This window comes from Sciurus carolinensis (assembly GCF_902686445.1).
Source record: "Sciurus carolinensis chromosome 19 unlocalized genomic scaffold, mSciCar1.2 SUPER_34, whole genome shotgun sequence".
In the NCBI taxonomy this organism is placed as follows: Eukaryota; Metazoa; Chordata; class Mammalia; order Rodentia; family Sciuridae; genus Sciurus; species Sciurus carolinensis.
Window position 1 is genome coordinate 640,767 of NW_025920112.1, and position 27,919 is coordinate 668,685.

A 27,919-nucleotide genomic window follows, 5' to 3' on the forward strand; every position below is an offset into this window, starting at 1 on the left:
ACGCCAGCGCCGCGTGGAAACGAACGTGTGGTCAGATCGAAAGCAATATGAGAATATATTAAAATTTCAGATTGCATGACCTGCTGACCTGTGTTCTTTTGAGTGGAGGACCTGAGTTTTGAAAAGGCCATGTAAAGTCGCAATAAAATATGCATGTTTTAAGTAGCTTTAAATTTCCTGAAAGTCAAATAAAAGCATTTAAATAACAGGTAAAATACCTCAGGTATAGTTCAGTGGTAGAGTGATATCTACTAAAAGCAAGGCCCTGCGTTTCATCCCCAGAAAAAAACAAAACAAAACAAAACGAAAAACATGATTCAAACTAGAAAGAAACAGGTGAAATTAGATGTGATTCCCTTAATGCAATGTATGTAAAACACCATTGTTTTACTATGCAATCAGCCCAATGAGGTATTACTATTAATTAAGTACTCGTCCTTTGGTACTACTTCTTCAAAATTTTACTGTATTACAATATTTAGACAGAGCAGTGCTGACCATCCACACTCCATGTCCTCAGGAGCCCAACCTACTTTTTGTGGTTGTCACAGGACAGGTGCATGTCTGGGGTTTGTGAACACCCTGATATCTGTCAGCAGAAAAGGACTGAAACACCCACCCGTTTCATGCTCCAATAAAGGCGTATCCTTTCTGAAGAATATGGAGAATAAGTCTAAGTACATTTCCCCGAATCCTCAGTCCCCACCTCCACTCATCTGACTGAAAATAAAGTTATTTTCATTTAAAGGCCCAGATTCGGTCAGAGTGAAGGAACACAAAAGAAACTGGCACCTGACCCCCCCCACCATAATGGTCAGCTGACCCAATATAGTAAACTCCTGGGAAATTACCTATTCACATTGCTAAGACACTCTTATGGATCTAAGGGACCCCAAAATAATACGTTCCAGAAATTACCCTCTTGTACCCACCCTAAAAGATGTCTATATAACCGAGACCCTGCGTTTTCATTCCCCAAAAATTAACCACACCAGAGTCAAACTATTTTGTATTTTATTCAGAGACAGGGTCTCACTGTCTTCCCTCTTGCCTCGCTTTTCCTGAGGCTGGCTGTGAATTGGAGACCCTCCTGTGTCAGACTCCAAAGCCACTGGGATTACAGCCGCAGCCGCTCCACCAGACTTTAAAATCTTTTGTATTTGATCATTTTATTCATGAGACATATTTTAGAATGTTAAGAAAAATGCTTCTAATAGACTACGTTGTCTCTTTCATTTCTTTTGTTTACATATTTGGTAACAAAACGAGGACATTGCTTAAGCTTTTATTTTCTCAAATTGTATGTTTTAAAATTAATTTTGTTTTATTTTCGTTCCATTTTCATTAGTACATTGTGATTATACATAATATCAGGGTTCATTTTATTCTTTTATCTGTTTGCTAACAGAGTTTGAGTCTATGCACATTACCACTGAGCCTTACACACACCCCTTTTTATTTTTTATTTTGAGACGGTCTCACTAAGTTGTTCAGGACCTTGCTATGTTGCTGAGGCTTCTCTCAAACTTGCGTCCTCCTGCATCAGCCTCCCAGGTTGCTAGGATTACAGGTGCACCCCCGTCCCTGGCAAACATTGGGGTTTATTTCTTACATAACATGCCAGCGTGAGGGTAATTTGCTCCACTTCAGTCCCAGTAACTCCCCTTTCTCCTACTCTCTTCCTGTGTCCTTTACTCTGCTGGGCTTTTTTATTCAGTTATCTTTTTTTCAATCGATGCTTTATCGATAAACGCAGTGAATTGTGGAAGTCACGGTGATGCACTGTGCGTGCCCGTCGCATGGTTTGTTCACTTTGATTCCACTGTTCCCTCTTCCCGTTCCTCCTCCCTTCCCCTCAGTCTCCTTTCTGTGCTGCACTGATCTCTCTTCCCTTTTCGTGGGATCCCTCCTACACCAGTTTCTTTTCTTCTTCTTCTTCATCTTTTAAGGTAAAATAATATAGAATTTAATGTCAAATTCTTAAGAGCACATGAAAAATATGACAAAACCATGTAAAACCATGTACATGGTCAAGAGGGAGGGTGAGAGGCAGAAAAAGACAAATTGAATGGCACTATGAGGAACACTGAAAATATCTGAATAAATCCTGTGTGTATAAACCCTTGATTATGAGCTTTTCCATCTCTTTCATTCTGGTCCATCTGACATGAACAATACCTCATTGTTGTTTTTTCCGGGATTATATTTTCTGTTGAACATCTTTAAAAATATTCGTTATTCTTATTTCTCATTTTGTGAATGACTTTTCCATAACCTTTGTCCAAAATTGTTTTTTAATCTTTATTTTAAAACTTTCACTTATGAATTTAATGTATTGGTTTTCCTTGAAGGGCTCTTTTCTTTATTAATTTTTTTTATTTTTACAGACTGCATTTTGATTCATTTTACACAAATGGAGTACAACTTCTCACTTCTATGATTATACACAATGTAGATTCACATCATTCATGTAATCATACATATACATAGGGTAACACTGTTTCATTCGACTATCTTTCTGTCCCCCACCCCATTTCCTTTACACCATCCAAAGTTCCTTTATTCGTTCTTCCCCTCAATTACCCCCGCTCTTTATATATCATCATCCACTTAACAGAGAAAACATTTGACCTTTGGTTTTTTGGACTTCACCTATTTCACTTAGCATGATGTTTTCCAAATTCATCCATTTACCAGCAAATGCCATGATTTTATTTTTCTTTATAGCTGAGTAATAATTCATTCTGTATATATACCACAGTTTCTTTATCCATTCGTCAATTGAAGGGCATCTAGGTTGGTTCCACAATCTAGCTATTGTGAATTGAGCTGCTATAACATTGATGTGGCTGTATCTCTGTAGTATGCTGATTTTAAGTCCTTTGGGTGTAAACCAAGGAGTGGGATAACTGGGTCAAATGGTGGGTCCATTCCAAGTTTTCTGAGGAATCTCCACACTGCTTTCCAGAGTGGCTGCACTAATTTGCAACCCCACCAGCAATGTATGAGTGTACCTTTTTCCCCACATCCTCTCCAACACCTATTGTTGCTTGTATTCTTGATAATCGCCATTCTAATTGGGGTGAGATGGAATCTCAGTGTAGTTTTGATTTGCATTTCTCTTATTACTAAAGATGTTGAACATTTTTTCATATTTTTGTTGATCACCTATTTATCTTCTGTGAAGTGTCTGCCTAGTTTCTAAACCCATTTATTGATTGGGTTCTTTGTATTTTGGGTGTAAAATTTTTAAATTGTCTATAAACTTTGGAGATGAGTACACTCTCTGAAGTGTGTGTGGAAAAGATTTTCTTCCACTCTGTAGGCTCTCTTTTCACATTATTAATTGTTTCCTTTGCTGAGAAAAACTTTTTGATTTGAATCTGTCCCACTTATTGATTCTTGCATTTATTTCTTGTGCTATGGGGGTAGTATTAAAGAAGTCTGATCATAAACCACTGTGATGGAGATTGGGGCCTATTTTTTCTCCTATTTGGTGAAGGGTCTCAGGTCTAATTCCTAGATCCTTGATCCATTTTGAGTTGAGTTTTGTACAGGGCAAGAGATAGGGGTTTAATTTCACTTTACTGCATATGGATTTCCAGTTTTGCCAGCACCATTTGTTGAAGAGGCTATCTTTTCTCCATTGTAAGTTTTTGGCACCTTTGTATTAGATAAATGTACTTATGTGGGTTTGTCTCCATGTCTTCTATCCTGCACCATTGGTCTACCTGTCTATTTTGGTGCCAATACCATGCCGTTTTGTTACTGTTGCTCTATAGTAGAGTTTGAATTCTGGTACTGTGGTACCTCCTGCATCACTTTTTCTCCCCAGGATTTCTTTGGCTTTTCTGGGTCTCTTGTTCTTCCAGATGAATTTCATGATTCCTTTTTCTATTTCTATGAGAAATGTCATTGGGATTTTAATTGGAATTGTGTTAAATCTGTGTAGTACCTTTGGAAGTATGGCCATTTTGGTAATATTAATTCTGCCTATCCAAGAACATGGGAGATCTTTCCATCTTCTAAGGTCTTCTTCAATTTTGTTCTTCAATGTTCTGTAGGTTTCATTGTAGAGATCTTTCACCTCTTTTTGGTTAGATTGATTTTCCAAGTTTTTTTTTTTTTGAGGTTATTGTGAACGGAATTGTTTTCCTCATTTCTGTTTCAGATGTCCCATTGCTGGTGAATAAAAATGCTTTACATTTATGCATGTTCATTTTATATCCTGCTACTTTGCTGAATTTATTTATGAGGTCTAGAAATGTTCTGGTGGAGGTTTTGGATCCTCTAAGTATAGAATCATGTCATCAGCAAAGACTGACAGTTTGAGTTCCTCTTTTACTGTTTGCATTCCTTTAATTTCATTAGTCTAATTCCTCTGGCTAGTATTTCAAGAATGATGTTGAACAGAAGTGGTGAAAGAGGGCGTCCCTGTCCAGTTCCTTTTTTTTTTTTTTTTTTTTTTTTTTTTTTTTTTGCGGTGCTGGGGATTTGAACCCAGGGCCTTGTGCTTATGAGGCAAGCACTCTACCAACTGAGCTATATCCCCAGCCCCCAGTTCCATTTTTTAAAGGGAATGCTTTCGGTTTTTCTCCACTAAGAATGATGTTGGGGTAGCAGCGAGGCGCTCCAGCTACCAATCGCTGCCGCCGCTGTTGTGCCCCGTGGCCGGGCCGCGCTGAGCTGTCGGGAGGCCTGACCATGGGGCAGCCCGGGCCTTCCGCAGTGTGAGGCGCGGAGCCTCCCGCGGGCTCCCCTGACAGGCCCGGGACCCGCAGGCGGGAGGCGTCGTTTCAGCCGCGGCCGCGGCCACCGCCGCCGGCTCGGGCTCGGCTCCTGCTCGGGCATCACGAACATAGACGTGGAGTTCCACATCCAGCACAACTACCCCTGGACCAAGTTGCCAGCCAACGTGAGACAGAGTCTTGGAAATTCAGAGAGAATATGAAAAGCAGGTTGTCCTGTACAGTATTCGCAATCAGCTACCATACAGAAATAACTTAGTTAAACGTGTCAAAAAAGATGAACGCAAGTACTATGAGGAGCTGCTGAAGTACAGTAGAGATCATCTCATGCTGTATCCTTACCATTTATCAGATATTATGGTGAAGGGTCTACAGATAACACCATTTTCATACTACACTGGAATTATGGAGGACATTATAAACAGTGAGAAAAGTTATGATTCATTGCCCAATTTTACTGCTGCCGACTGTCTGAGGCTTCTTGGCATAGGAAGAAACCAGTATATTGATCTTATGAATCAGTGTAGATCATCAAAAAAAATTTTTCAGAAGGAAAACGGCCCGGGATCTTCTGCCCATAAAGCCAGTAGAAATCACCATAGAGGCATGGTGGGTGGTACAGTCTGGATATATCACAGAAGAAGACTCAAGATATGCACTTTGCCTGAGAAATGCGCTATTGATAAGATCATCGATTCAGGCCCTCAACTCTCTGGATCACTAGATTACAATGTAGTACATAGTTTATATAACAAAGGATTTATTTATCTGGATGTACCAATATCTGATGACAGTTGTATAGCAGTTCCTCCTCTTGAAGGTTTTGTAATGAATCGAGTGCAGGGTGATTATTTTGAAACTCTACTGTATAAAATATTTGTTTCAATAGATGAGCACACTAATGTTGCAGAGCTTGCCAATGTCCTTGAGATAGACTTATCTCTGGTAAGAATGCTGTTTCAATGTATTGCCGATTGGGCTTTGCCTATAAGAAGGGACAAGTAATAAATTTGGATCAACTTCATTCATCATGGAAGAATGTTCCATCCGTAAACAGATTTAAAGAGTACTTTAGATCCACAGAAGATGCTTTTATCATGGGATGGTGGGGAAAGTCGGAGTCCTGTTCAAGAAGCTTCTTCAGCTACTGACACTGATACAAATAGCCAAGAAGATCCAGCTGATACAGGTAGTATAAGCAGTTTGAGTCTGTCTACGGGATATACAAAGCGTATTGCCTTCCTTTTTGATTCAATTCTTACTGCCTTTTTAATGATGGGAAATCTTTCACCAAACTTGAAAAGTCATGCAGTCACGATGTTTGAAGTAGGCAAACTCTCAGATGAGTCTCTGGACAGCTTTCTTATAGAACTAGAAAAGGTTCAGAGCACTGGTGAAGGAGAAGCACAGAGATATTTTGATCATGCACTTACTCTGAGAAACACAATACTGTTTCTGCGACATAATAAAGATCTAGTTGCACATACTGCTCAGCCAGACCAACCCAATTATGGTTTTCCCTTGGATCTCTTATGCTGTGAAAGCCTCCTTGGTTTGGACCCTGCCACTTACAGCAGAGTTTTAAACAAAAATTATACCCTGCTTGTTTCCATGGCTCCTCTCACCAATGAAATCCGGCCCATCAGCAGCTGTACCCCTCAGCATATTGGACCAGCTATCCCAGAGGTCAGTTCTATCTGGTTTAAACTGTACATTTACTTTGTCACTGGACAAGGACCACCATCTCTATTACTGTCCAAAGGTACAAGACTTCGAAAACTGCCAGATATATTCCAGGGTTATGATCAATTACTTATAACGTCTTGGGGTCACGATCCTGGGGTAGTTCCTACATCAAATGTACTCACCATGTTGAATGATGCTTTAACACATTCTGTGGTTTTAATTCAGGGACATGGTTTGCATGGGATAGGAGAAACTGTCCATATACCATTTCCATTTGATGAAACAGAACTGCAAGGAGAATTTACTTGTGTCAATATGGGCGTTCATAAAGCATTACAAATATTAAGGAACAAAATGGACTTGCAGCATTTCTGTGGATATATCACCATGTTGAATTCTTTTAGCCAACTTGCAAGTAGAAAACTCAGTGATGCTTCTGATGAGAGAGGAGAACCTGATTTGGCTTCTGGCTCAGATGTAAATGGGAGTACAGAGTCTTTGAAATGGTTATTGAGGAAGCAACTATGGATTCAGCAGTGAAACAAAACTCTGGTGCCACAACAGAAGCAGATTGGGTTCCTCTTGAGTTGTGCTTTGGAATTCCACTGTTCAGTTCTGAATTAAACCGCAAAGTTTGTAGGAAGATTGCCACACATGGTCTCTGTAGAAAAGAAAGCCTTCAAAATCTTTTGCATTCCAGTAGAAAACTCTCTCTACAAGTACTTAACTTTGTTCACTCATTCCAGGAAGGTGCTTCAACACTGGATATCCACACAGAGCCCAGTTTTTCAAGTCTGCTTTCACAGTCATCCTATGTGGATATGGGAGTTCCACTGCCTGCAAAAAACTTAATATTTAAAGATGGCATCTTATCAGAATGGAGTGGACGGTCACCTTCCTCACTTCTTATTGCTAATCTTCATTTGCAGTAATTTGATTACACTATTTGTTGCTCACACTTCCTGCCTTTTTTCTTTCTTACTGTTAGCTTTATAGTGTCAGCCACTAAAAAGCATCCTGCTGCTACAGTGCAATTCTTGCTTAACTGATATTAAAACTGGGGAACATGTTCATGTTTTCTGACATGTTGTTCATTATGCACATCTTATTGTAACAAAGTGCTTTTTAGCAGCCGGCACTGTATTTTTTACCTTGAGACAATCTGCAATTCTTTTATAATACTAATAATATACTTTATAGGCTTTATAATGACTGTTATGTTTATAAGCAATCACTATGAATATTGCAATGGTAATTTTATATGTTAGTTTATCAGACATAAATCTTGTTTAATTTTATATTTTGTTACCTATACTTTAGGGGATTAAGGGAAGAGACAGAACTTTTCCTCTAAAAAGGCTTCTTGGTACTTAAAGTAGTGAAACTGTAAAACAGTAAACATCTGGTATTGAGAGGTGATATGATGGGGCATTTAGAATTCCTGTGGATGTCTGTAAATTATGTATATCAATTGGACATTGTTGAAGGTATGTAAGCAGAAGCTATGTATAACTTAACCTTGATTCATAAGGTCTTAGGCTATGACTCTTCATTGACATCTCATGAGAAGCTTTGGAAAACATTCTATTTTTAAACAGTGTTTATATATGGACTTCTGTTGTCATTCACCTTGGGCTTTATATTTTCATAGAGTCTTTCTGGAAAAATAGAATTTATTTTCCACTCATAGCTGAGACTGCTACATGTTTTCACCCTGATTTGTTTGTTTTGTTTTGTAGCTTTACCAATGAATTTTTTTAGAAATTGAATTTGATGTTTTCAAACCAAGGATTGTGAGTTTAGATTAGAAGTACACACGAGAAGCTTTAAGACTATGTCTTTGGATCAAAACACTTCAGTGATAAACCTATTGTGAAGGCATATTCTTAAGCAATTTGGATTTTTAAATTTCTGTTAATAGTTTTGGAGGAAATGATAAGGAAAATTGAATAATTTCAAAGTGTTTCTTGAGTCATTGATTCTTTAGCATCTCAAATGTTAATTAGAATAATTGGAATCACTTTTTAAAGACTTTTCAAGTTACCTTCCTTGGGAAGTTTGTGCAGTGTTAGAGTTTAGCTTAGGCTTCTCTTATAGGATAATGCTTTGCTAGTTTAAAACTGTAACCAAACTAACTGGTTAAGCAGCATATATCTAAAACACTTACAAAGTTAGAAAATTTGGGAATGTCATAACCAAACATTTTTGCTGGTGATTTTTGTTATTTATAGAACTGATACTTGTGTATTTAACATACTTCTGGAAATATATGCCTTTCTTAAAATTGTTAACCATGCATTTAATACCATGGCCTATCTATAGAGTTGAATATTTTGGACCAGATTACCTATCGCATAGTCCTGCTGTGTTTGGGGTAAATACGGTAATGTTTAATTTTCTACTTTGTTTTCTAGAAGGTGGGAACCACGTCTGTGTTTTGTGCGTCTATAAAAGGAAAACTACATACTAATATTAAAATAATTTCTTTTGACTGTGAATCACTCATTTATTTTTCCAGTAATTGATATTGTACATTCCTAGTGCTGTTAGTTATATATGTATGTATGTATGTATGTATGTAACTTTTACAGTTTCAACTGAAAGTTGTATTTCTTTTGATCAGGGCTCTTTAATCTCATTTTAATGTGCTTTGTTTGAATTAACTATAGTTATTTTATTTATTTTTGTGTTAACCATCTAAGCCAACTGTAATGACATGCACACTAATAAAGAATTGAACATTTGTAAAAAAAAAAAAAAAAGAATGATGTTGGTCATGGGCTTAACATAAATAGCCTGTACAATGTTGAGGTATGTTCCTACAATCCCTATTTTTTATAGTGTTTTGATCATGAAGGGGTGTTGTATTTTGTCAAACGCATGTTCTGCATCAATTGAAATAACCATATGATTCTTATCCATAAGTCTATTGATATGATGGATTACATTTATTGATTTATGTATGTTGAAGCAACCTTGCATTCCTGGGATGAACTCCACTTAATCGTGCTGCACTATCTTTATAATATGTTTTTGGATGTGGTTTGCCAGGATTTTGTTAAGGATTTTTGTACGTATATTCATCAAGGATATTGGTCTAAAATTTTCTTTTCTTGATATGTCTTTGTCTGGTTTGGGTATGAGGGTGATATTAACTTTATAGAATGAGTTTGGTAGGGTTCCCTCCTTTTCTATTTCCTGGAATACTTTGAGAAGTATTGAAATGTGTACTTCTTTGAAGGTCTTGTAGAACTTGGCTGAGAATACATCTGGTCATGGACATTTCTTGGTAGACTTTTGATGGCTTCTTCTATTTCATTGCTTGATATTGATGTATTTAAATTGTGTATGTCCTTCTGGTTCAGTTTGAGAGGATCATGTCTCTAGAAATTTGTCAATGTCTTTGGTATTTTCTATTTTGTTGGAATATAGATTTTCAAAGTAGCTTCTCATTATGTTAAGTATCTCAGTGGTGTCTGTTGTGATACTTCCTTTTTCATCATGAATTTTAATAATTTGAGTTTTCTCTCTCCTTCTCCTGTTAGTTTGGCTAAGAGCTGGTCTATTTTGTTTACTTTTTCAAATAACCAACTTTTTATTTTGTCAATTTTTTTAATTGTTTCTTTTGTTTCAATTTCATTGAGTTCAGCTCTGGTTTTAATTATTTCCTGTCTTCTACTACTTTGTGTGTTGTTCTGTTCTTTTTCTAGGACTTTGAGCTGTAATATTAGGTCATTTAGTTGTTGACTTTTTATTCTTTTCTTGACTGTGCTCCATGCAATGAATTTTCCATTTAGTACTGCTTTCATAGTGTTCCAGAGATTTTGATATGTTGTATCATCATTCTCATTTACATCTAAGAATATATTTATCTCTTTCCTGATGTTTTCTGTTACCCATGCTTCATTCGATATCATATTATTTAGTCTCCAGGTGTTGGAGTAATTTCTTTTTATTTTGTCATTGATTTCTATTTTCATTCCATTATGATCTGATAGAACACAAGATAGTATCTCTATTATTTTTGCATTAACTCAGGGCTGCTTTGTGGCTTATCATATAGTCTATTTTAGAGAGTTCCTTGTGCTGCTGAGAAGAAAGTGTATTCACTCTTTGATGGATGCAATATTCTATATATGTCTGTTAAGTCTAAGCTATTGATTGTGTTATTGAGTTTTATGGTTTCTTTGTTTAGTTTCTGTTTGGAAGATCTATCCACTGATGACAGCAGTGTGTTAAAGTCACGCACAATTACTGTGCTGTGGTCTATTTGATTCCTGGAATAGAGAAGGATTTGTTTGATGTACATGGATGCACTCTTGTTTGGGGCATGAATATTTGCAATCATTATATCTTTCTGATTTATGGTTCCCTTAAGCAGTATGAAATGTCCTTCTTTATCCGTTCTGACTAACTTTGACTTGAAGTCCACTTTATCTGAAATAAGGATGGAAACCCCTGCTTTTTTACTGAGTCCATGTGCATTGGAGGTTTTTCCCATCTTTTCCCCTTTGGTCTGTGGATATCATTATCTATGAGATGAGTCTCTTTAAGGCAGCATATTGTTGGGTCTTTCTTTTAATCCAATCTGCCAGTCTATATCTTCTGATTGATGAGTTTAAGCCATTAACATTCAGGGCTATTATTCCTTTGCTGACCTACATTGTTGTTTTTCATTTCCTCCTCTTGGAATATTTTGTTGAGAACATTCTGTAGTGCAGGCTTTCTATTTGTAAATTCTTTGAACTTTTGTTTATCATGGAAGGATTTTATTTTGTCTTCAAATCTGAAGGTTAGCTTTGCTGGGTATAGGATTCTTGGTTGTCCACCATGTTCTTTCAGGGCTTGAAATTTGTTGCTCCAGGTCCTTCCTTCTAGTTTTCAGAGTCTGGGCTGACATATATGCTGATATTCATATTTGTTTCCCCCTATATGTAATATGATGCTTTTCTCTCACGGCCTTCAAAATCCTATTTTTATTGTGTATGTTAGACATTTTTATTATAATAAAAATGCCTTGGTGTGGATCTGTTGTGATTTTGTGCATTTGGTGTTCTGTAAGCATCTAGTATTTCATTTTCCATTTCATTCTTCAAGCTTGGGAAATTTTCTGATATTATTTCATTGTATAGGTTGTTCATTCCTCTGTGCCTTCCTGAATCCGGATAATTCCTAAATTTGGTCTTTTCATGATGTCCCATAGTTTGTGGAGTATCTGTCCATGATTTCTTACCATCTTATCTGTTTGGGGAACTTTATTTTCAAGATTAAATATTTTGTTTTCATTGTCATTGGTGATGCTTTCCATTGAGTTTTTTTTTTATTTGGTTTATTGTTTCAATCATTTCAAGGATTTTTTTGTTTGTTTGTTTGTTTTGGAGAAGCTCTTTTTGTTGAAAAGATCTTTTACTTCCTGCCATTGCTTTTTCAACTATTCATTGGAGTAATCATTCAACGCCTGCATTTGCTCTGTTACCTCATCCTCTGCTTCAAAAATCATTTAAATTATGTATATTCTGAACTCCTTTTCTGACATTTCTTCTAGCATGTTGTCACTCAATTCTATTAATACAGAATCTAGGTTTGTTTGGATAATTTTCTTTCCTTGTTTTTTCATGTTGTTTATGTATCTTCCCCTCTATCAGTGCAGATCTGAGGTATTTCATTTTCCCCCATATAGGCTTATAGTGACCCTATGTTTCTAAATAATTTTCTTTAATGGGGAGATCAATATTAGCAGTTCCCAGTACAGACAATATGCAACCCTAAGCCAAATAACCTCTATGAGGATGTTAACAATATTGTCATAATAAACAGAATGAGTTTAATTATTATCTACAGTATAATAAATAGATTTGCAATAAGATCTGCACTTTCTAATGTAGGACAATGAGGAAAGGAAGGGGTGTATGCTGTAGCTGTTAATGGGATAAGGAAAAAATATACAGAAGTTCTAGATTGTAGAAAGAGTGAAAGTATAATCAAAAGATGTTGGCTGTTAGTCTGCAAAGAGGGAGAGACTCTAAGGGAACAGGTAAACACAAGGAAAACAGAGCCAGAAAAGTAAAGAAATTAAACTTAACCTTTTTAATCAATCAGAAAAAAAAAAATTCCAACAGTGATATAGTATTCAAACTTCCCAGGCTTCAGCAGCCTGATGTATGTGAGGTACATGATAATGAACTTCCAGTCTCCAGTAGGTGTCTCAGGATGATATTTGCTCCACCTAAAGATGGGAGATACAGCTTCCAGGATCATCAAAGATGGCCGCTCTGGCTTCCAAATGTGTTGGCAAATGGGGAGCTGCAGCTTGGGGTGTTGGAATGGTTGACTGGAGGTCCTGGAGGCAGAGTTCAGTTGGTAGGGCAGGGGTCCTGGAGGTGGGGTGTGGTTGGTCAGGTTGTGGGATTATGGAGTCAGGAAGCAGTCAGTCTGGGGGCCCTGAACAGTGAGCGGACAGTCAGGCTGAGGGGTCTTGGAGACCCGGCTCAGTCAGCCTGGCCAGAAGCCCTACAGGTCCTGGATGTTGTCTCAAAATAGTGGCCGCCACATGTAACCAAGTATGCAGGTACTGTGACAGTGAACTTCCAGGCAACAGCAAGCAGCTGTCGTTCTGCTGTGGTCTGCGGTCAGTCTTCTGGGTACCAGTGTATGATTGGCAGGTGGACCTCAGGCAGTGGGTGATGAGTAGGCAAAAGGCAGGTGATGGGCAGGCAAGAAGCAGGCAAATGGTGGATGACAAGCACCAGTCAGTGAGCAATGTATGCTCAAAAGTAGTGGATATGCTGGCAGACTGCAGGTGATTGAGGTAGACCAAATGGGAGTACACAGCAAGGGATCGATAAGTAGCAAACACTGCCTCACCAAGAAAGAGATATTCTCTGCTTGAAACCCGAGTTATAGAGTGACAACAAATGCAGCTTCCCTCTAGTCTGCCATCTTGGATCTCTACAGTTTTCCTTTTTTTGCCAGCAGTCATAACTCAAACTGCCTTCTGCTCATTCACAATCCATCATTATACTTTGAGATTTTTATTCTACCACACAACATCCTTGTAACAACACTGTCATGGTCAATTTCAATTGTCCTTACCACACACACTCAGCTTGAAATTCCTTTACACCTCTCCTACTTACTGCTTCCTTGTTGCTTTGATTTTTACATCCACACTATGAACAATCCTGAATGTGCTACTTTTTTCTAACAAGTGATACTTTCATGCTTTTAACAATAGTTTCTCATCAAAAACATGACTTTATTATTCAATTTATATTGAAACTCATATATACCAATTAGGTAAGTCAGCACACTTATTTGTAGTGAAATCAAAGAAATTGGCAAAAGTTAAAGGGGTTGCCTTAAAACAAAAATGTAAAAAGTCTTCTTCCATAAATTCTAGAACCATATGCTCCACTTTTTAACATGGAAGAGGACACATGTAATAATATATAAGAATATATGCTCAAATTTAAATAGCCAGAATGGGTAAATTCCAACCTTATAATAGTTAAATGTTCAGTATTTAACTCAGACATAGCTGCACTGAGTTTCCATTACTTTTTGTAACAATTTTCAGACCACAGATCACACTCATTATCTACCTTATTGTTACCTGTTGTATTTAGATGACACAAAAACAGTGAGATTAAACAAAAACAGCGTTTGCTCCCTGTTTCTCTCCCTTTTTATTCTCTTGCTGCTGCCACGATGTTGGCTTCCCCACTGTTTATCCACCATGATGTTGTAAGTGACCTCAGACCACACAACAGAGCCACCCAATTATGAACAGAACCCTGTGATCATCTTTCCTCCCCTAAGTTGATTTCTCACATGTTCTGCATCAGCAATGGAAGTCTGAGTAACATGGAGAATTGGAACACTGGAATCCTGTATACTATTTATCTTGCATAGGGTTTTTTGTTTTTTTTTTAACCCTTGTGAACCTTTTTTGTGTCTTTCAAAGGAGTTGGAAAACTAAAAGCTTTCCCACTTTCCTCACATTCACAAGTCACTTCTACAATATGAGTTCATTCATGCACAGAAAGGACAATGAAGGGGGTTTGTTTTCCCCACTGAGTGAAATTCTTTGAAGGCAACAGAGTACACTCAATGATTTCATATACGTACATATATATATGTATTTTTTTCTTTCATCAATTCAACTTTTCAACAAGTCCTTTCATGTATTTGAAGGTGACACAATATTAGATGATTTGTCATTTTTTTGCATTCAATGGGTTTTTCTCCAGTAGAACTACTTTCATATTTCAAAGGGAACTGCAGTAATGGATGACATTTGCATTTTTTTTTATTAACAGGGCTTCACTGAAGTTAAGACTTTTTTGATGTTTCAGAATGTAACTGCAACAAGTGAAGGCTTTCCCACATTGTTTACACTCACAGGGCTTCTTTCCACTATGCATTCTTTCATGTCAGTGAGGTAAGCAGACCTAGTGAAGACTTTACCACGTTTCTTACATTCAAAGGTTTTCTCTTCAGTGTGATGTATGTATTGCAGGGTTTTCAGGCCAGTCAATGTACAGAGGAGTGATGTACTCAAGTGGAGCAAACTCCTTAATACAGTAAGGTCTTCTGTTTGAATGTCTTAGAAATGCTCTGCAAATCCTACATACTTGAGGCCTGGAGACATTATCTTGTTATAATAAAATTTGGTACTAGTGGACTCTGACAAGCAAGCAGGTTATATGATCTACACATGCACAAAGCTAAATGCACTAAGTAACCTAATGTAACTTGATATGACCCTGGAATGGATAATAAAGTAAACTGTGTTTCCTAAAGGAGCCGCTTCTTGCTGTTCGTCATCCTGTGTGCTTGCCTCTTTATTGGTGTCCCCTTACCTTTTTCAGCTGGACCCCAATTAACCTTTACAGCTGATGCCTGAACAGGGACACTTCTGGATGTGTTGACAAAATGGGATATCTTACAGCCTGGATCAGGCTTTGACATGTGTCTCTCCTTGACTGGTACCTGTCGCGTTCCCTCTGCCCGCAGAGAGAGACACAACACACCGGTTGTTCATCAGAGCTCTTTATTGTTCTTCTTCTGCCCCTGCTGCTTTTTCCTATGTCTCCTTTACAAGAAAGTTACAGTCATATTTATATGAATCATGAGCCAATCAGGTTACAGAGCATGTGGGGAGAGCAAGATAACTATATAATACAATCAGAGCAACTGGCTCAGTGCTGGGGCAGAGAGCAAGATAACTATATAATACAATAGGGGAATCAAGAGAGCACGCAGCGAGCATGAGTCACCTCGTCCAATCAGAGCAACCCATTTTGGCACTGGCTCAGTGCCGGGGCAACTTCCTTAAGCAGCGTCAGCCGTTTGTTGCAAACACAGCTGACACTGCCCAAGGAAGCCGCCCCGGCTCAGCACCACATTGAAGTCCTTGATGTTGCAAGCCAGGTTGCCCCGGCTCAGTGCCAGGCTGAAGTCCTTGATGTTGCAAACCAGGTTGCCCCAGCTCAGTGCCAGGGCTGCTTTGTAGAAGTCCTTGAAAGCCAGGCTAGGATGGGGTCTGCAGTACCCCGACAGTACCGATCACACTGATAAGCTATTGGGAATTTCCTGTCTGACGCTCAATGTTGTCATTGTACTGATGCTTCATATGACTAAACATACTGTAACTAATGCTGATCTTGCTGCTTTGCTGTCTAAAATAAATTCTTGCTGTCCATGGTATCTGGAGGGTGGGTCCTTAACACCCAAAGATTGGGAAGGTATAGGTAAAAAATTGCATGAGGAGCTGAGGGCTCCTACCTGTGTTACATGCTTGGTAATTGTGTCAAGATGCTATCTCAAAAATAGACTTGACAGAGTCACAAACTTCTCTGGTAGTCGCTAAGACTGAAGCTTTTCCTCAGCCCTCTCCTTACATTCCTACTCCTCCCCCTCTTCCTTTTTCTCCCACAGTCCAGGCTCATTTATCTAAATGTCTCAGGCAGGCAGCTACAGAGCGAGAGCCTCATAACTTGGCTGTCTGCCCCATTAGATTAAACAATGCTAATCAGCCAAAATATGAACAATTGACTCTTGCTGTGTATGAAGAATTGAGAAGGACAGTGTTGGAGAGAGGAATTAATAGTAATTTCACTCTTCATATGATAGAGGGGCTGGGAATGTCTTATGCCTTGTTTCTCAGTGATTGGAAAGCATTGGTGAAAATGGCTACTTCTGCTCAACATACAGTATTTTTACAAGAATACTCTGATTTAGCCCATGTTCACACTGAGAATAATGCTCAGGGAAATGTTAATATTGATTATGACAGTTTATTTGGCATGGGTTGAAGAAGGACATTACAACAAGTTCATTTGAGCACAGACACCATTGTACATATATAGAACCTAACTCTGTAAAGCATGGAGAAGGATCCCTGACACTTGGGATTCCTCCAAATCCTTTGCTGTATTTAGACAAGCCTCAGGGGAGCCTTTCATTAATTTTGTTAACCAACCTACTAAAGCTATTGAAAGACAAGTAGACAGTTTGGAAGCTACCAATAATCTGACCAAACAACTAGAAGTAATGAAATCTATTTACTATAAAGTGGATTCTACACTTTCTGATTTAATAAAGGCATGTCAGAAGGTTGGAATGGAAACTCATAAAGTGGCTTTATTGACTGCTGCTTTAAAGCTCCCTGAGAAACTTCATTACAATTATAAAAACACCTGGCCATCTTCAAAAGGATTGTAAAATGAGAAAAAAGGGCCACACATATGGCCTAATCAGACCTGTCCAATCTGTCATAAAAGATTTCATTGGGCTAATCAATGCAGAGCTAAAACAGACATGTCAGGAAACTCAATTAATGGTCACCTCTCCATCCAGGGTCAAAGGAGGAACTCTTTTTACCTACACACACAGATATCTCCTTCACAAATGTTTCCAATTCCAACAAAAGCTCCTCCCACAAATCCTATGATGCCACTAGAGGGAGCATGAAGATGTCTCCCTGGGGAAGTTTGTAAAATTGTTACCCAAATTCAAGGGCCTCTACGCAAAGGTACCTTTGGTTTAATTTTGCCCCACTTCCACAGTGGTAGAAAAGAAAATTTGTAATTCCTGGAGTATTGATTCTGATTATACTAGTAAAATATACATTCAAGTGTGGTCTCGTATACCCTTAAATCTCCCCAAAGGATTCTCCATAGTTCAATTAATTGTCATTCCTTATATTACTGCCCAACAACCCCTAAATGAAAGAGGGAATGCAGGGCTTGTTTCCATTATTATTCCAGCATATTTATCTATTACTGAATATAAACCAAAGTTATCCCTTTGTTTAAATGAACTGTCAATCACAGGGTTATTGGACACCAGTGCTCATGTTACAGTTACACCCCTCTTGATGTGGTCTTGTGCATAGCCCTTACAAAGGGTCACACTGGTTTGGGACATAGGAAATAATAATAAACATGTGTCTAAGAGCTCTTTTTGGTTGCAATACTCCACCCCTTCTAACCCATGGCAAGTTATTACTCGTATTCAATCAGACATTATGGCAGTTACCTTTCCTATATGGGGCAGAGACAGCTTGCACAAGTTTCAAATGTCTATGGAGTTGCCTTTTTTTATAGGGGCCTCTGAGGATTTGGCCACCTAGCCATTAAAATGGAAGCTCACCAGTCCTATCTGGTTAGAACATGGTCATTTTCTTAGAAAAATGTGGCAGCTGCAGAGACACTCATTCCAGAAGAGTTACAACTGGGACACATTGAACCTTCTACCAGTCCATGGAATATGCCCCTTTTTATCATAAAGAAATCAGGAAAATGGAGATTGTACAAGATTTAAGGGAAATAAACAAATACAACCCTATGGGTCCACTTCAATGTAGATTGCCTGCTGCATCTATTTCCTACCACTCTGACACTTGACACGGTTTGTTGGAATAAAGAATCCAACACTTGACATGGTTCTGTTGAAAGTTCATCCTCCTTCTTGGGGGCCATAGGCATGGCATGTCTCCATGTGCAGTTGCTTTTAATACTTATAATTAATATATCCATAGATTCAGATTATAGAGAATACTGGGGAGATTTCATGGTGCTGGGACAGAAAATAGCAAAGTTTAATATTAATACTTAGATGAAATTACAAATAAGCAATTATGATTTGCTCAAATTTGTAAGGAGCCTGTGATTTCTTTTAGTATAAAAATTCTCTAAAAGTTATATACAAGTATATGAGAGTGAATTCCTCTGAGATTTGATGTGGTGTTTGGTCTTCATTACTTCTTAGTGTTTATGATTAAGTTTAAGGTAATTTTCCCCATTTAATAAAAAAATAGGCTAATCCTAAGTACAATTCGCATTCTTCCCATGTCTAGTTCTATAAAGATCAAAATAGAGTTTAAGTCCGCCACTGAGTCCATGAAATAGAATATTAACTATAAGCTGATTCATCTATTCTCTCTTAGTAATAACAAAAACTTTCCACTATTAATAACTAACATTAGAGTTCTTGGAAAGGGTATCTTCTATAAAAACTTAATGATGTATTCTTTCAGGGAAATTAAAACTAAATGGAGCATGGTGCCCTCTACCTTGCTGGGAGAAAAATTTGCCTTCACAGATCCTGTTTTCAATCATCATTAGCCTGCTGATAGATATCAATGGAAAGTTCTTCCTCAAAGTATGTTAAATAACTCCAGATTATGTCAACATTTTGTAGATAATGCTCTTCAGCCTTTCTGACAATTATTCCCACATATTCTTGTTTATCATTATATGGACGATATTTTAATTGCTGGGCCAAACTTATAGAAGATACTTTAACTAAATTGCAACACATTCTATTACAATCTAGCCTCCATGTGACCATAAAAAAATTCAATGACAACTCCCTATTAACTATTTAGGATGTAAGATACTACGACGTTATTCCATTCCTCATATTCCAAAATTGACTCTTCCTTCCAAATTTTCCTTAAACACAGCAATTTTTAGGACATTTAAATTGGGCCTGACCTTATATTTCTTTAACTACTGATACGCTGTCACTTTTTGCAGCTGTTGAAAAACCAACATAATCCCACCAGTTTTTTGCAAGTTAACTTCCACACTGCCAGCAGCTCTTCAGCATGTTAACGAAACATTACCTACAGTTCTAAGAATCCCAACACTTCATGTTCTTTTATCTCTAATAATCTTTACTGGAAAGCCTTATGCCTCTGCTGCAATTGTTGCCATTTGTAATCAAGACTTGTATACAACAGAGTGCATATATTCTCCTCAATTTTCAGGAAGAAATATTCTCTCTTATGCTCAATTAATCTCAGATAGTTGCAATCATATTTTATCTCTTACTGGACAGATATTCATGTACTTTATCTTACTTATGGAAAGATTGTACATTAACAGTAGTTACAATTTTCTTCATATTATCAAGCTGTTTTAACTTTTACCTCCTAATGCTTTCCATGCACCTCTGGATGAACACTTCCCCTTATTGTGTCAAGTCTCTCATGCTCCATCTTCTAAAATCTACTACATTCTACTTTCCAATGGGATTACTGTGTATACTGATGGAGGAAAACAATGGGTTATGGTATCTATATTCACTGATATAAAACTGGACTGATTATTACACATTGCCTCAAGCTTCTCCTCAGCAAGCTGAATTAGCTGCAATTATTTTGGCTCTCTGTAAGTTTCCCACTGCCTTAAACATCATTACAGATTCTCCATGTATAGCCGAACTGATGCATCATATATTTCCTCTGCAATTGTCACCTCATTTGTCCTCTAATTTGTTATCCCTGTTCATCACTCTTCAATTTCTTTACAGGATTGTACAGTTCCAATATTTCTTGCTCATATCTATAGCCACACAGATTCCTGGACCACTTCACTCAGGGAAATACTTGTGCTGATGCTGCTATAAAAATCACTTTTTTCTCTCAGTCACACATTTTCTTTCATCAAAATGCTCACTCTTTAATAAAAACCTTTTCTATTTCCTTTCAACAGACCCATTTCATCATTAATAATTGTTCTCATTGTCCTCCCTTTTGTTCCCCTACTTGGGAAAATATAAACCCTTGAAGTGTACATTCTAATGCACTCTTGCAGAAGAATGTAACTCATTTTCCTCATTCCACCTCTATTCTTTTTTATGTTACCATACATACATCCTTGAGCCTTATATGGCCAGTGCACATTGTTTGTTCACAATAAATACTCAATGTACAATATGAAGTACACATCACTGGTTCTCTGCCTTGGACAGACACATTACACCTAAGGAACCACTAACAAAGATTTATGTAAAATACTGAGTTCCACAAAATTCAATATGGTGGGACCCTGTACCTTTGATTACATGGGGGAAAGGATATTCTGCTGTTCTTACTCCTACAGGTCCTGTCTGGATTCCTGCCCAGAGTCTGAGACCCATTAATCAACATTAGTTCCCATCAAGGACTTCACAATCAATTCCAAAATTCCATTTGATACTGGATGAAGAGGACCTTGATTCAGAGAAGGACTCTCCAACAAGAACAAGAGGCCCAAGGAAACCCTGGAGTTCTAATACTCTGGTGACTTCAGGGAATAGTTTCACAACATCTGCTCAACAATTACTAGTTAGTGTAGATGAATTTAAAATGCACCCTGGAAAATTTGGTTACAGCTTTGTTTACCAAACTTACCCAAAATTCCACAATGATTTTGGCTACTAAGGTTATTCCTCTATTGGTAGTGTTGGAAATTAATTCTACTGAAATTTGTATCTGTCATACCATGCTTGATATTAGAGCTCTTGATTATCTGCTGCAATTACATCATAAGGGATGCCAGGAATTTCATATGTGGTTGTTTCAATTTAACTGATAGTAGTAACCCCATTCAAAAAGAATTGGATCTTAAAGACATCAGAAAAAAGGTGCAAGAAGATGACAGAGGTTGGGATTTATTAGATTGGTTAACCTCATGGCTACTATATTTTACATGGATCAAACAGCTTTACAGTGGAGGATGTTTCTTGATACTTGCCTTATTATGCTCTGCATGTTTTTGCCAATGTCTCCCTTGCTTTCTCCCTCCACCTTCCTTACACAGAAGTTATGTTCATTCAAAAGACATACAAAACAAAAAGAAGAGAGGTAGGGAGTTCAGGCCAGTCAATGTACAGAGGAGTGATGCTCTCAAGCTGAGAAAACTCCAAACAATAGACCCCATGTTTCAATGGCTCTGCAACTCCTCTGGTCTTCAGGCCTGGAGATGTTGTAAGACCATTTGGTACTAGTGGACTCTGAGAATCACATTATGTGATATGCAAATGCTCAAAGCTAACTACACTATGTAACCTAACGTAACTTGATATGATCCTGAAATAGATAATAAAAGAACAAGGAAGTCATCCTATGTGCCTGCCTCTTTATTGCTCTCCCCTTCATCTTTATAACTGGACCCCAATTAACATTCACAATGCATCTGAAGGCAATCTGAACTACTGAAGGCCATCTCACATTTATATCTGTGAGGTTTGTCTCTAGTATGACAGAGTTCACTTATATGAAGGCAAGTAGAAATAGTTACTGAAGACTTTAGCATATTCTTCACATTCAGTTTCTCCAGTACAAGCAATTGTGTGCATATTAAGTTGAGCAAAATTAGTGAATGCTGTTCCACATTTCTTACAGTCAAAGCCCTTCTCTCCAGTTTGAGTTTCTTCATGTGTGTGAAGGCTTTGCAACATTGCTTACACTCATAAGGCTTCTCACCAGTAGACTATTCATGCCTGTGAAGATAATCAGAAATAGTGAAGGATTTACCACATCGTTAACAACCATCATTTCTCCCCAGTATAAATTTGTCCATGTAAGTCAAGGTAACTGGACTGAGTGCAGGCTTTGCCACATTGCTTACATTTATAAGGCTTCTCTCCAATATGAATTGATTTATGTCTGTCAAGGCAAGAAGGAAAAATGGAGGCTTTCCAACGTCGTTGACATCGTAAAGCTTCTCATCAGTATGAATTCGTACATGTATTTGAAGATGACTGGAACAAGGCTTTTTCAATTGTTTACATTCACAGGGCTTGTTTTTATCAGCTATTTTGCTGCTATGAGTAAATGACCCAACTAGCAAAATTGTAGAGGTAGAAAAAGATGACTTAAGGGCTCATGACTTCAAAGGTCTTAATCCATAGACAGCAGGCTCTATTTCTCAGGGCTTGAGGGGATGCAGAACATATGGCAGAAGAGTGTGCCAGAGAGAAGCAGCTCACACCAGGATCAAAAAGCAGAGAGAGGTCTCCACTGGTTAAACACAAATATATACCCAAAGCCACATCCTACAAATTCAGTTAAAGTGGAGAGTGGTGACAGAGGACAGGATGACAGAGGGTGGGAGAGCAGTGGCCAAGATGATGGGTCTCTGATGACCTCATGGCTGTGGATGCTCAGTGCCTGGGAATGTTTCTGCGCCACGGCACAGGATGCTTAGCTGATGTGGCAACGCCCTGCATGAGGAGGTGTTGTGCAAGACTCCTATCAACTCTGACATTGATTGCAGGCACATAGCTCCTGAAAATAGAGAAATTCTTATGCTGGACAGCTACAGTGTTCCAAGAGTTCTGCTTCTGTTTCTACCCACGTAACACTAACTTTAAACAATGAACTTCCTTGAAAGCTACACAAAGCTTCCAACATTGCACTTTACAACAGTGGAAAAGCTATATAGATGTACAAGTTGATGCAACTTCCCTGAATACAAATAAGGCTTGTACACTCTTTAATCTGCTTTTGAGACATATATAAAGATTTCTGGCATAACTCTTTAGAGCTGCTTCTCCATCAAAAGTAGCATGCCACCTGCTTTAAAATCTACATTTGTGAGTCTTTTTTTTTTTTTTTTTTTTTTCTAATCCCCCATTGCCCCTCACCTGACCCACAGGTTTTGTGGTGCTGGACCCCAGAAGTTGCCATTTATTTAATCACTATCAGGGGATTAATTCACTTGTTGGGTTAAGATTCTCACAACAAAATCATTTCTCCTCTGAACCTTCTGGCTTTGCTCACATATGAAGATTTGGTGGACACCTCACATGCAACCTGTAACATTGCAACACTGGCCCCCAAAAAGCCCACAACCATCTCCAATGAAAGTACATTTTTGTCCATTTTCAAGACTGCCCACAAGTTCAACTCCAAAGTCTCCTCAGACTCAGTTCAAACTCACATTATAAGCTCCTGTAAAAATCAAAAGCTATTTACAACTAATTTATAAAAATACACAACAAACATTTTAATTTACAAAAATAGGAGCATAGAAAGAAGGGATAGGACCATAGGTAAACCAAAATTCAGCTGGGCAAACAGGTCCTGAAGCTCAATGTCCGGCACCAGGGGTACGTGGCATTGCGATGTGCTCTTCAAAGGGCTCATGGAGCTTCACCATTGTGCCTTGTTGGTTTCAGCTAAATGGTCTTTCTGTTGAGTTGTCTATGCTCAGTTCCTGCAGCTTTCCTAGGACGACGTCCCACAATTACAGGTACTTTTTTTTTAATCTCCAGGGTCTCCACTGCATCATCAGCTTCCTCATCAAATATGCACACCTTGCCTTGTCAGGGAGTGCCCAAAGGGACTCTAACCCTGCTGCACCTTGCCTTGCCTACCCAGTCTTCCCTTGAAATCATCATGGAAACTTCCATGGCGCCCTAACTCTAGCATTCTGCATTCCGGCAGAGAAAGCAGCACATGGTTGACACCAAGGTCTGTCACCATCTCAAGCATCCCCAGCATCTCAAGCATCCCCAGCTTCCAGGGATCCTGGCTGCAACAGCCTTTGAGTGTCTGACTGACCAAGTTGAAAAAACTTCCGAGGCTCCCTTGTGTAAGAAGGGTGCCCCACCAGTCTCTTCTCTAGAGAATTTTCACTGTTACCCCCTTGAAATTTATGAGAATGGTGTGGTTTTGCCAGCGCCTGAGAGGCCCTCAGGCCATCTTTCTTTTTGTCTCTGGTCAAAGTATTTAGCATTTCTTTAGTGGCAGTAAAGTCTTTAACAACTGCAACTTCCTTCCCTCCAGTTTTACTCTTTAAGTTCATGTTTTCCAAATCTTTCTGCTATGTTCTGCTTTCTGCTCCTGATTAGGACAATAAATATGGCTAAAAGTTGCCAGCAAAAATCCATGCCAGTGCCTGAATGCTATACTGCCTAGAAATTTCTTGTGCCAGATAAAGAAGTCCATCACTTTTAAAATGTTCAGAAGATACAAGGACACAGGTAAAATGCACACAATTTCTTCACAGAACATAACAGGAATGGTCTCTAGTCCAATTACCAATGGTGTCCTCCTTTTCCTCTAAACCCTCTCAATTCCTGTCTTCACTGTCCACAGTCCTATATGCATTCTGGTCTTCTGAGCTCTCACCAGTATCGGCCATGAAGCTCCCCAGACAAACTAAACGATTTCCAGCTTGTACTGCTAAACATCTCAAAATTCCTCCAATTCCAAAATGTGCCAAATGCTTAAGAACCACACGTTCACATTAGTTACACCAAGGACCCTACTCTCAAGACCAATGTGTATTTTACTGAACTTTCTCACTCTTGTGTCTAAAAGAGTCATCAAGTACAATTGTAGAAGAGGGAGAGTTTATTTAAGATCTCCATCCATAGAAAGCAGGCTCCATTCTTTGGGCATGTGAGGTGAGGTACAATATCATGGTGGAAGAATGTGACAAAGGAAAACAGCTCACATCATGGACAGGAAGCAGAGTGAGAGGTCTCCAATGGTGAAACAGATATATGCCAAAGTCATGTCCCTAATTTCAACCATCTCCAGTACTCCCTAACACTTCAGTTACCAGTTAATTCCTATAAGGAGATTATTTCACTGATTTGGTTTTAAGACTCTCAAGACCCAATTGTTCCTCATTTGATCCTTTTTGCATTATTTTACAATTAAGCTTTTGGAGGATACCTGAAATACAAACCGTACCAGAGCTCTCTAGCTCACTTAAGTATTTCAAGGTAAGAGGAAGTATTGAAAGTGTTCCACACTGCTTACATTCATACGGTTTCTCCCCAGTATGAGTCCACTTATGTATCTGAAGGTAAGAGGAAATAGTAAAGACTTTCCCAAATTGTTTCCATTCTCAGGGCTTCTCTCTTGTACAAGTTTGCTTATGTAAGTGAAAGAGTCTGGACAGAGTGAAGATTTAACCACACTGCTTACCTTCACAGATTTTCTCTCCAGTATGAGTTTGTTTATGTATTTTAAGGTAAGAGGAAGCAGTGAAGGCTTTTCCACATTGTTTACATTCATAGGGCTTCTTTCCAGTATGAGTACATACATGTGAGAGAAGTTGAATGGATTGAGTGAATGCTTTGCCACACTGCTTACATTCATAGGGCTTCTCTCCAGTGTGAGTTCGATTATGTATTTGAAGGCTGGATGAAGTAGTGAAGGCTTTTCCACATTGTTTGCATTCATAGGGCTTCTCTCCTGTATGAGTTCGTTTATGTATTTTAAGGTAAGAGGACATAGTGAAGGCTTTCCCACATTGTTTACATTCATAGGGCTTCTTTCTTGTATGAGTTCTTTCATGTGAATGAAGGTGACTGGATGAAGTAAAGGATTTCCCACAGTCCTTACATTCATAGGGCTTCTCTCCTGTATGAGTTCGCTTATGTATTTGAAGGTAAGAGGAAGTAGTGAAGGCTTTCCCACATTGTTTACATTCATAGGGTTTCTTTCCTGTATGGGTTTGCTCATGTGAGTGAAGCTGAATGGACTGAGTGAAGGCTTTTCCACACTGCTTACATTCATAGGGCTTTTCTCCTGTATGAGTTCGATTATGTATTTGAAGGTTAGATGAAGTAGTGAAGGCTTTTCCACATTTTTCACATTCATAGGGCTTCTCTCCAGTATGAATTCGTTTATGTATTTGAAGGTAAGAGGACCTAGTGAAGGCTTTCCCACATTGTTTACATTCATAGGGCTTCTTTCCTGTATGAGTTCTTTCGTGTGAATGAAGATCACTGGTTGAAGCAAAGGCTTTCCCACATTGTTCACATTCATAGGGCTTCTCTCCAGTATGACTTCGTTTGTGTACTTGAAGGTAAAAGGAAGCAGTAAAGGCTTTTCCACATTGCTTACATTTATAGGGCTTCTCTCCAGTATGTGATCGTTCATGTATTTGAAGATAAGAGGAACTACAGAAGGCTTTTCCACATTGCTTACATTCATAGGGCTTCTTTCCAGTATGAGTATGTTCATGTGAGAGAAGTTGAATAGACTGAGTGAAAGCTTTGCCACACTGCTTACATTCATATGGTTTCTCTCCAGTGTGAGTTCGATTATGTATTTGAAGGCTGGATGAAGTAGTGAAAACTTTTCCACATTGTTTACATTCATAGGGTTTCTCTCCTGTATGAGTTCGTTTATGTATTTTAAGGTAGGAGGACCTAGTGAAGGCTTTCCCACATTGTTTACATTCATAGGGCTTCTTTCCTGTATGGGTTCTTTCATGTGAGTGAAGGTGACTGGATGAAGTAAAGGATTTCCCACAGTCCTTACATTCATAGGGCTTCTCTCCTGTATGAGTTCGCTTATGTATTTGAAGGTAAGAAGAAGTAGTGAAGGCTTTTCCACACTGTTTACATTCATAGGGTTTCTTTCCTGTATGAGTTTGTTCATGTGAGTTAAGCTGAATGGACTGAGTGAAGGTTTTTCCACACTGCTTACATTCATAGGGCTTCTCTCCAGTGTGAGTTCGATTATGTATTTGAAGGTTAGATGAAGTAGTGAAGGCTTTTCCACATTGTTTACATTCATAGGGCTTCTCTCCAGTATGAGTTCGTTTATGTATTTGAAGGTAAGAGGAAGTAGTGAAGGCTTTTCCACATTGTTCACATTGATAGAGCTTCTTTCTTGTATGAGTTTGTTCATGTAATTGAAGGTTAGCAGAACTAATGAAGGGTTTCCTACGTTGTTTCCTTCTATTAGAGGTCTCTCCGGTATGAGTTTGTACATGTTTTTGAAAGTAATTTGAACCAGAGAAGCCTTTCCCAAGTTCCTTACATTCACAAGGATTCTCCCCAGTATGAGATGCTCCATATTCTTGAAAACACCTGGAACTCAACTCTCTTCCCCATGTCAAACATTCATAAGGTCCATTTACAGTGTGCTCTGATGCTTGTCTTTGAACACTTATGAGAGGAATGATGGATTTGCTGTTCTGTTTAAGTTCATATGGCTTCCCTTCACTCTCCTTAATCTCATATGCTGTGTTTGCAGAGTGAGATATTATGTGCCTGTTAAAAAAAAAAAATTGATAAATGAAGATCTACCCACACACACTGCTTTCACATGGACTTTCTAGCAGGAATGCCCTTTACAACTGGATATGGACTCTCACTGAACATTTTTCCAGAGTACCTTTTTAAAATTTTACAGAGTCTATCATATGACTTCTGTAAAAAAAAAAAAAAAAATTACAAGC

General features: G+C 38.4%; 2 protein-coding genes across 2 annotated transcripts in view; one reads left to right on the plus strand and one right to left on the minus strand.

The window, feature by feature from the left end:
• Nucleotides 1–5,002: 5,002 nt before the first annotated feature.
• LOC124973424 (protein FAM91A1-like) lies at nucleotides 5,003–7,524 on the plus strand. The gene is given in 4 exon segments (XM_047537365.1): nucleotides 5,003–5,691; nucleotides 5,694–5,806; nucleotides 5,808–6,927; nucleotides 6,930–7,524. Coding segments are annotated over 4 exon segments (2,286 nt in total). The 5' UTR covers nucleotides 5,003–5,075; the 3' UTR covers nucleotides 7,367–7,524.
• Nucleotides 7,525–18,551: 11,027 nt separating this feature from the next.
• Nucleotides 18,552–27,919, minus strand: part of LOC124973409 (zinc finger protein 709-like) — an 87,634-nt gene continuing 78,266 nt past the window's right edge. Inside the window, exons 4-5 of the mRNA XM_047537348.1 lie at nucleotides 25,651–27,731; nucleotides 18,552–22,208 (exon numbers count right to left, since the gene is read on the minus strand). Coding sequence (XP_047393304.1) covers nucleotides 22,141–22,208; nucleotides 25,651–27,731 — 2,149 coding nt within the window. The 3' untranslated portion in view covers nucleotides 18,552–22,140. The remainder of the gene's footprint in view (nucleotides 22,209–25,650; nucleotides 27,732–27,919) is intronic.